Source organism: Sinocyclocheilus anshuiensis, unplaced genomic scaffold (assembly GCF_001515605.1).
Source record: "Sinocyclocheilus anshuiensis isolate Anshui unplaced genomic scaffold, SAMN03320099.WGS_v1.1 scaffold1524, whole genome shotgun sequence".
NCBI classification, from domain to species: Eukaryota; Metazoa; Chordata; class Actinopteri; order Cypriniformes; family Cyprinidae; genus Sinocyclocheilus; species Sinocyclocheilus anshuiensis.
Genome location: NW_015559670.1, coordinates 293,385 through 304,327, shown reverse-complemented (window position 1 = coordinate 304,327; position 10,943 = coordinate 293,385). Strand labels below are relative to the sequence as shown.

The 10,943-nt window shown below is 36.4% G+C and overlaps 1 protein-coding gene across 2 annotated transcripts in view; it reads left to right on the top strand.

Moving 5' to 3' along the window:
- Nucleotides 1–10,943, top strand: part of LOC107681624 (trafficking protein particle complex subunit 9-like) — a 248,577-nt gene that overhangs the window by 87,237 nt on the left and 150,397 nt on the right. For both annotated transcript variants that reach the window (XM_016477940.1, XM_016477939.1), the window contains one exon: nucleotides 2,972–3,123. In XM_016477940.1, coding sequence (XP_016333426.1) covers nucleotides 2,972–3,123 — 152 coding nt within the window. The remainder of the gene's footprint in view (nucleotides 1–2,971; nucleotides 3,124–10,943) is intronic.

The window sequence follows — 10,943 nt, the reverse complement described above, 5'->3', positions numbered from 1 at the left end:
AAAACTTAATTTTTGATTAGTAATACGCATTGCTAAGGACTTCATTTGGACAAATTTAAAGGCGATTTTCTCAATATTTAGATTTTTTTGCACCCTCAGATTCCAGATTTTCAAATAGTTGTATCTCGGCCAAATATTGTCCTATCCTAACAAACCACACATCAATGGAAAGCTTATTTATTACATCTCATCATCATGTATACATTTACTCTTATGACTGGTTTTGTGGTCCAAGGTCACAAATAAATAGAGTAAAGATACAATTAAAATAAACAGTGATTTTCAGTTTTTTTTAGGAAGGTCTAACAGTTTTCAGGTACAGAAATTGAATAAAGTAATGAAACGTAAAACAGCATTGCATATTTGTCTGTATAAATTAAAGATGGATCTTTATTAAAGTTACAAAAGCTGTTCAATCAAGAGCAGTGAGTGATTTCTTTGTTGTTGCTGTTTGATTAATATTAAGAAAGTGCTGTCACTTTAAGAGAATGCACTGATCCAGTGCACTGATACAGTACATTCAGCCGGCTATGTCTGCTATAGGATACTTACCAAGACGGGAATTTTGACATAATTTTTTTGTGAATTTGTCCATTTAAACACAATACCTCAGAGAAAGCATTGTATTGTCGTATTGTTAGTATTATAGTATTGTCAGTTTGCCACAAGTTCACACAGGTGTTCTAGCAGAGGTACCACAGGTGGAGTTCAACACATCAACATAATTTACTAACATCTGACCAGAATGTGCCACAACACTTTTTTTCTTTGTTGTGAAACCATGTCTAGGTAATACAGGTGTACCAATTTCACCATAGTTGGTTTAAGAGTCAAAATTTCAGTGTGTTCCTCACACACACACAAAAAAAATAAAAATAATTGAGTTAATAATTAATTAATTATTTACTTAATTAATTGACTTAATTAATTGAGTTACAGTTTCTCCCATTTATCTTTATATGTTTCTTCCCTTCATAATCTCTCTGTCTGTATTCTTTAATATGGTTTGTTTGAGAAGATTTTGGCAGAAGGTGCTGGATGATCCCAAAGCACCCAGAGCTAATTACAGTAATTCCTTATAGGCCTACACACACACACACACACACACACATACATTCACAACCTTATATTCCATTTGACAGGATTGTCAGTCATTTTAATCATATTTAGCTCTGCAGAGGCTGCTGTAAACATATTCATTCTCAAGTACATTAAAAATATTATTCTTCAACATGAATGAGGCAGTCTGAAATGACAGTCAGAATGAAATGAAATGAAATTGGTTTGTTTAGTGTGGCTCTGCTGGAATAAAGGTTGGGTCAGAGACATAATAAGAGGGAGAAGACAAAGCACTCATAAAAATGAATGGGAGAATGTGTAACTCTAAATGTGGTAGTGGTAGAAATGTAAGTTGCCTTTTTCATAGTTTATTCTCTCTTGAATGTTCATATGCATTGTGTTTACCCTCTTGAAAACTAAAGTTTTTGAGATCACATTTTTTTTTTTGACTTTTTACTGTTCAATTTTTCCTCAAAGGATCTTTTAGTCTTTTTTTATGACAGGCAAATTAGTCGATTTATACAAATGTTGTGTTGTGAATTGATATTTCAGAAAACTACCATGAAGTACTCTTTTCGACTTGACCGTCCACACTTGTTTTTCATTCTTTCACTTTCTTCTGAGCTTCTTAAAGGTTTTTAGAGCCAAACATCAGTCTAGATGCTCTTAGACAAAAAGTGCACAGTACGAAGACATGAAAAATGGATTCAAACTTTTTAAGCAATTGACTAAAGGTTGTTTAGGCTCCCTGAGTGGAACAAACACAGCGGTTGAGGGGAAATTGATGGAATAGAACATTGGCAGCACACTTTTTTTAAAAGGACAGTTTATTTTAAATGTTTTTCTCAAGCCTGAGGGTGTTCCCTAATTTTGAAGACCGTTATAATGATAAATCTGAAGTTTGCAGCTTGCTTTCGCACATCTCGATCAACTAGATGGCATTGCCAAACTAGAGGTGATATAAGAAGACAAGCCACACGAGAAATCACTAAGGTGAAGCCCTAATAAGGCAATTGACTCTTTTAATTGAAAAGCGGCTGTAGAAAAGAAGGTTCCACCTTTCAATTAAAAGAGCCATTGACCTTATTGACATCGCCATCAGCAGGTCTTTATGATAGTCCTGTAGGATGTGCATTAGCCGGATCAACATGAAAATATGTTTAGTGTGATTTAAGAAGCAAAATTATTATTATTTAAGATTTTATTGGTGATTGGTATGTTATTGAGATGCAAGCTTGAAAAATAAGTTTTACTAGTTTTTATACTTCCACAATACTTCTTTGACTAGCTGCCCAAATCATTTATTTACTTACTTATTTGTATATTCATTTACTTAGCAATTTGCATATTTATTTATTTATTTACTTATATTTTTGATTATTTATTTATTTACTTGTTTATTTTATTGAATTTATATTTAGGACATTAGGGATGTAAAGGCTTCAATCTGAGAATTCGATTTCAATGTAATGAATATGCAAATTAATAATTGATTATAATTACTATTATAATAACCCTGTGTTTTGCAATTATTTATTTAGCAGACACTTTTCTCCACAGGTACACTCTGAAATTATTGCGTTATTATTATTATCCAAAGCAATCAAAAGTCCATGATAACTTTTTGAACTTTTTAAAGTGAAACTTTTTTTTTTTTTTTTGGTCCGTTTTCACAGTATGTTTTAAATTGTCCCTGCGTTTATGTTTGTGTCCCCAGCATGTCTTTCGAAGTTTATACATTTATGCATTTAGAATCATGCCAACATTTTAAAAATCACATCAAATTGTGACAGAATGTCATTATGCATCACATTTCTTAATAAAACACAGCTGAATTGTCGTCAAAGCTATTATTTACACCCCTAATGAATATTGAATGGTTTTATACTGTGTATTTTTTGTCTTGGTCCAGGTCGGCTCATCTGTCCAGTGAAGACCTGTCCACCAGCGTGTCCCTGCAGCTGTTTAACGGAGAGACGCAGCAGCTGACTATCACCCTGGAGAATATCGGCACGGAGACGCTAAATACACTGGAGCTGACATCTAAAAACCTCAGCACTAAAGGTACACGCAACACACAGTCTAAACATCGTGCCGCTCTTTATCGAGCAGGAAATGCCACAGCGTTTTTGATACGGCGCAAATCCTGTAATGGGACGGAGGTTCAAAGGCTGCGCTGATTGTTGCGAGTTCGTAATAGAGTCTGTGCATTAGTCTGATCACTCGAGCCCATCTGAGATTTCCCCATGACTCCACTGTTTTGATGTGCTCTCTCTTTGAATAAAGACGTCTTTGAGGATGTTAAATAAGAGCGTGCAGTGCTCTTAGTGGTATTCCACACACATGCGAACATGAAAAGCGTTGTCTTTGGACTCTATGCGTGTGTGTGTGTGTGTGTGTGTGTGTGTGTGTGTCTCCTCTAATCCCAGACTGCTTTCAGCATCGGTGACTGAGCAGGTGGCCTCTACAGGCACGGACACACACACACTGTTTTTGCTTTGAAGTTGTTGTGGAGGTGTCCTTTGACTGAGCCGTGTGTGTATGTGTGTGGATTTACTTAGCAGTACTTTAGTGAGGGATTTGTCCCCAGAAAGAACTACATTTGACAAAATCTCACTATAGGGACATTTGTGAACGTCCCTATTTGGAAAAACGCAATTGGATCAAGAATAATGTGGGTTTAAGCATGTGTTTGCCAGGGTTTTCTGGGTGGTTGCGTTGTGTTTTGCGTTTTTTTATATTCTGTTGTCTAAATATGACTAGGGATCCTCCTGCAGTGTACATCTGTGGGAGTTTTCTGTCTTATTTATTGTCTGGCAGGTGAAGATTGTAAAATGAGTCACACTCTGGAGTTTAATAGTTAAAGTAATAGCAATAGCGATGCTAGACTTAGTAAACGTCACTAATCAATAAATAAACCCACCCAAATTTTTCGCAAAGTGGAAGAAATACATCTGAGGTAAAATGTTCAAAAATGTGTAATTTATGAGAGGAATGATTTTGTATTTTACTGTTATGTTTTATGTAAAGCCCTGTTCACACCAAGAACGATAACTATAAAGATAACTATATTAGCGTCCACACCAGCGGACGATATCTTTAGTTTATTCTAAGCGCACGCTCGTCTGCCGCTTTAAATTCTTCAGCTCGTGATAGCAGGATGGATTCTGATCGGGTGTCAATGATTTTATCCTTCATCAGCTGGAAAAAAATCGTTCTGGAAGTGATTCCAACGATATCGTTTATTTGTGCCTTTATCGTTATAGCTGTGGTGTGAACTCTGCTATTCTTTAATATTGAGAACGATTTTTAAAACTATATCTTTATCGTTATTTTTATAGTTATCGTCCTTGGTGTGAATGGGCTTTACGAAGTCTTGTTAAGGTTCAGTGGTTCTATCTGATGGGACGTGATATCTGAAATAAGAAAATAACCAATGTCTCTTCAGACATCCTATTTGGGTTTCATTCAGGAAAAGAAAAAGAGAGAAAACCCCCCCAAAAAACATCAGTTTGCAACTCAGACAGAATTACTTTCCAAATGTAGTAAACGATTGCATTGTCATGTCCCTGTTAGTCTCACATAGCTGATCTTTTGACTATTGGCAGGTCTAGTCCACTTTGCAGATTATTCTGGCCAAGAATCACCCATTTTGAGTTGTTTTTAATTGCTTAAATCAAATGCATTTGTTCACACCTGGCAAAACACCTGCAAAAAGCACCTATGTGGTTTGCGATGAGTCAAGAAATGCTATTTAACTGCATTTTGTTGGTTATTAATGCTGAAAGATATGGATTGGATGCATCCCTACAGAGGTTTACTCACTCAATTGAATATTGCATGGCATGATTTTTCAGAACATCCTGAGGGTGAGTTCACACACACACACACATTTGTTTGTATATCGTCTCTCTCTTTTGAGAGTTGAAATGCCCAAGAGTAGAGTGAGCGAGCAAGAGAAACGGAGAGAGAGAGACAGTGAGATGATCTCCTGAAGTCTGCAGTAGAACTATAAATATCATGTCTAGTTTCCTACTAACTGTTGACATGGCCAAAGGAAAAGAAACCAGGAGAGAAAAAGAATATCCATGAATCGTGTCCCATTTGGATCTGGAAATGTCAAAGCACTTGCCGTCTCTGCTGTGCATAAACCAGGATCTCCAGACACTAACTAGCTCACCTGTCTGTTTCACATCTTGGGTTTTATAACTAAACATTTCTAAATTTGAAAAATACTTAGTCTCTAAGGATGCAGGAACTTCAGTTATTATTATTATTATGCATACAAATTGATATCATTACATATACTACCAACGAGCTACCAAATGTCTATCCCAAAAAATAAACCTTTTTTTTTTAACATTATATTATATTATATTATATGATATTATATTAGCCATAAAACACTTATATATGTATCAAATATTATACGCAACATAAAACACAAACCTTTCCTTTTTTTGTAACATGTAAAGGTTCAATAAACTGATACATTTTAAAACAATTTTTGACTATAATTTTGTATATCAGGCTTTACAGGACTAGAAATTAATTGTTGGATCGGAATTCGGCTCCTCATGTTTCAACCATGTTTTGACCAAATCTTAGATTGTCTGATTCGGTCTGATATCCTACAAATATGTGGAAAAATTATTAACCTGAACCTCTCTCAGAAACAGGCTGTTTTTAAGGGGTGGGTCCTTTAGGACTTCAGTCAGGAATCGGCCACTGTTATGATTGGCTAACGTCACTGCATACGAAACAGTATAAACTCCCCATCGCTATAATATGTTCCTTGAGGTTTACTTATAATGTTAATAAAGTTTTTTGCACAAAAAACAAATAAATATGTGGAAAAAGGATTATTTTCAACCCTCATTCTGAACCTCTCTCTAAAACGACCTGGTTTCAAGGGGCGGGTCTTTTAAGGCTTGTCAGTAATTGGCCACTGTTATGATTGGTTAACGTCATTGCATAGGAAACAGTGTCAGCGCCCCCTCGCTATTGCATGTTTTGAGTGTTTTGACAACATAATCAAAATAAAACGGTCCAGACAAAGCAATATGAAATCATTTACTTACAGTGTAATGCAGCTGCAGTCAGATCTAGTACTACTTCATCTCTCAACACGAACTCTTTGTGAACTCTCCATGACACTGTGCCTTGTTTACAAAACAAAACACGATCCGGGATGCCATTAAAAATGAATTATCCACTTGTTTCTTACTCTGGGATCCTTCTGATATCTGTAAAAAAGATGTGAATTGATAGTTTTCACGTGACGCCACTCCCATAAAGGAACGCCCACCTGGAGGGCAGAACGAGCCTTTTCTCCACTGGCCGCCATTCATTTGTACCAGGTTTGTACTAAGTACTAATGTACTAAAACAGTGATATTGACCAAATTCAGTGCAAACATCATTGATGATACATTATATACAGGCGAACAGATTCAGCCCAGAAAATGAACGAAACACACTAAATTTAAGTTAAGCGTTTTAGGGCCGTTTTACACAAGACGCGGCAAGCAGCAGCAGCTTTCTCTCCTAGTGGAGGCGTTCTGTGCAGTCGAGGCATTGCTCGCGTCTTGGTCTCGAGGCAGATGTTGCCATATTTACTGTCATCAATGTATTATTTGTATTTACTAAAAACTAAATAAACCGCAACGCACATTTTGTGTTTGTATTGTTTGTTATTTAGCGTAGTCGTATTCATGTTAGACGCAGTTAACTATGACATTTTGCACGTATTTTTATTTTTACCCGGAAAAATCTCTGAATTTTTTATTTATATCTCTGTATGAGGTTTTTGATGGATCATACAACTCTGGAAATTCAATTACAATTAAAACGATCTTCTCCATTATGTTTTCAACACTCTAATATGAGTTCAGTGAAATGTTCTATGATTGGTCGTTTAGTTTAGTGATTGAAATACTGCTGCAGGTGCTGTATATGGATCGCAAGTGCCTAACTTGCGTTTGCTCACATATCTTTGTATTTTTTTTTTATTTTGAGAAATGATCTAAATATTCGTAGCTTGAAACAAATGTAAAACTTGACTGCAGTTCTATGGATGTTTTGCCCTCCAGGCTCTGCGGTCAGAGCTGAGCCTCCCTATAGGCAAAGTACGCAAGCTGCGTAGGGCCCCCGAAACACCAGGGGGCCCCCTTGCTCTCAAAGATGATTTAATTTTAGTTACGTTTTTGAATTTGGCCAGCGGTTATGAAAACCGCTTATGTCATTACTTTTAATGCGGTGCGCTGTCGCCCTTACTACGTAAAAATCAGTCAAATCATGTAACGTGAATGTCATACAGTGTCTTACTCGAGACAAAAAAAAAAATGAGTTGAAAGCGTACCGGGCCGCTGAAGAGACACCGTTTCTCAAGCGGACAAAGGCGTTTCATTCATTCATAACTCGTCATTCATAACTCCTGACCGCACACCAGATCTGATTTCTGAAGTATTTCCAGGAGAAATGTGATGTGAAAATGCTCTTAGAGTCTGTCTTTCATCAAACACATTTAGTGAGCGGATCTGTCCATGTTCTCGCTGCTTAAGAGAGGGCCACTGTGACAGAAACCGTCAGACTCGGCAGCTTCTGGACTCGTCTTTACCACATTTCTTTCTCTCTCACCTTCTCTCTTGGTTCTCCGTCCTCTAGTGAGTCTCTACAGGTACATGAGCGCTCAACAGCAACCCGAGCTTGTATCCCAGGCAGCCTGAAGGCTAAGGAACACACACACACATTCACTTTCCTCCGTCGCAGGTAGAGCCAGAAACGGGCGCTGTATTTGACACTGAATATCACTGAACAGAAAGCTGAGGAATGAGATATGGGGATGGACCGCATCCTGTGCCGCCCACAGCAGTCTTTATTTATGCCACCTGATACAGAAACCTCCATACCTGCACCCATATGCAGCGCCGCCGCTATATTTCACCCCTGACAGCATGTTCCAAATGAAAAATGATATTTCTCAGGTCTTTGTAGTGTTGGAAGAAAACATTTCCCCTGTCTTTGTGAGGATCGCACCAGCATTTTCTTTTGTTGGTTAACTTCAGTAATTACTTTAGCTGGAGTTTTCCTGTTTCGGCTGAGCCCTGGCCTCAAAACTCATAACCTGATTTAGCTTTCTACATTGTCCTGTCTTCCTACGCGTTACGTGTATCAAAACTGCAGCGCGGGACGCAATCATAAATCCCACTGTCAAACTTTATATTCCATAAGCTCAGCATGCAGTCAGTCTCCCTGGGACGGGCCTATCTGCAGTGTGATGTGATGCAGCTTGACTGAAGTTCATTCCACTCCGGTGGAGACACAAGGACGTGCACTTCAGTTCCCTTTTTAGCTGTCCCCGTTATGATTGGCATTCTGTTGCGCTGTCAAAAACATGCGCCTGTTGACCTGCTGTGTGTGTGGTTGAGACCTGGCTTCGGTGAGCAAATCTGTGAATCACCTGCAGTTTGGTCTCTTTCCATCTCGATGATGTTCAGACACAATGCTGCTCTTTTGGTAGTTCCCTGTGTTCTTGCTTCCTGTTGATTTAATTTTCAGGTGTCTTCTGCTGTTTTCTATTGAGAATGCTTCAGTATTTGTGTTTTGCTTCATCTTCACCTCTGCTTCATTTTTTGATTGTAAACTTAACTTTTTTTTTTCAAGCCAGGCAAAAAGAATATTCATGGTAATGCTTTATAAGTTTCAGTCGGTTAACACCGTTTAATGCATTAGGTCATGAACTAACAGAGAAATAAACAGAGATCTGTTTGTTTGTTTAGTTATGCATTTACACATGCATTTGTTGATTAATTGATGCATGTATTCATGGATCTTTTTAATTTTGCATTTATTAATCTGGGTTAATATTAATTCATAAATATTGTACTATTCATAACTAACAGTGACTGTTTAGTTGGTTATTCATTTAGATATGCATTTATTTATACGTTTACACATTGATTTATGCATTTGTTAATTTATTGATGCATGTATTCATTCATTTATTTTTTATGTGTTTATTAATTTATGTTAAGGTTAATTCATAAATATGCTACTATTTATTGTTAACTAACAGTGAACTATGTGTCTATTCATTTATTTATGCATGTAGTTATGCATTTACACATGCATTTGTTGATTTATTGATGCATTTATTTATGCATGTATTTTTTATTTATGCATTTATTAATCTGGGTTAATGTTGATTTATAAATGTTCTGCTATTGTTAATTAATGCTTTTTTTATAATGCATGAACTTGTTTTATTAGCTATTGCATTAACTTTTGTTAAATTTAACCTTATTCAACCTAAAATATTACAATGTACACTGCAGTACGTACTAAGATATATGCTTGAACTTGCGTGAAAGTGTGAACTAGTGCACCATATTGTCCTCTTAAGTATGCACTCTGATTATTCCCTATAACATCCACTTATTCACAATAGATCAGAGTAGTATCAATTGTAGTATCCCTAATATGCATATAGGATCACTGTAGTATCCCCTGAAGTATACTAGTGTTTTATTTATAGCATCTAGTATCCTCTTGAGTATGCCCTAAAATACTAGTTAAATTTTCCTCTTACGTTTTCACAAAAAAATAATTATATGATCACCTCAAGGATGAGCTAGAATTAAAATTTTAGTATTTCTTAAGCTGAAAGTATTTACTGGAGTCACATAAGTATGATATAAGTATATATGAGTGTATACGATAGTGTTGCCTAAATTAAGGTGTACACTAATTCCCTATTAAGTAGGGAGACCCTATAGTGCATACTCTTGTGCATAATTAGGGAATGACATAGCATGCAGTGCCCTTAAAAGGGTGGAAGCCAAAAGTGGTGTTTTGATCATTTTGTTATAAGTGACAACACAAACTATGAAAACACTTAATAATGAAAATGTTTTGAGAATATAGCAAAACACTGCAGCTGTTTCTAAAGCATCTCGAAACTGGTTGTTTGTTTTCTAACTTTATTTGGCGCACAATTAGTAAAGCTATAAATATGTGCTAATCCAATAATCTTCAAAAACAAATCCTGGGTCACATTTAATCCAGTAATCAGGCATCACAGTCTGATTGTGATGTGTACAGATTAACATTTTTTATGTAATCTAAATTAAAATCATTATTAATGCTAAGTATTATTGCTAAAATTACTTTAATGCATTGCGACAGGATTTGTGCTGATATTGTCCATAACCCCACTTTGCCTAGGGCACTGACAAACTTTTAGAGGGCACTGTATACCTCTAGTGCATAACGTTTGCTAAAGTGAGCCAGGTTAGTGCCATCAGCATTCAGCCACAGTTTTATTTTATTTATTTTAGTAACTTAGCAATTTAATGATATATCCACAAGCAGAATTGTAGAAAACAATACAAAAAATGTGTGTAAATCACAATTGTTGGCTGTTTTAAAGGTGACATATAATGAAAATCAGACTTTTCCACCAACCCAGAAATCATGAAAAAGAACAACCAAGTACATTTTTTTGGTAAGCCTTTCTCTGCAAGCTTGTGAAAAAAAACTGAGCCACTCAGATTTCGCTTCCCCAGTGACTAAGAAAGAGGATCTTATTATAATATTACTGCCCCTTAATCTGCATGTTGAGAGGAGACAAGAGAGCAGTGGATTTATTAATTTATTTACTGTATATTACGCTGCTGCCACAGATCTAATGTAAACATGCAATTTCTTTCCCAGCTGTTTCCCTTCAGAGACATAACCAACTGTTTTTGTAACTTGTGTTTTTAACATAAACTTGTGTGTATTTGACAGTTTAAGTGCAGTAAGACATGAAAGAGAACTTCGTTTAGTACTTGCATGCCGTGTGACAGCCACTTTCTGTGTGCGTGCTTCTGATGTATGTGCTCA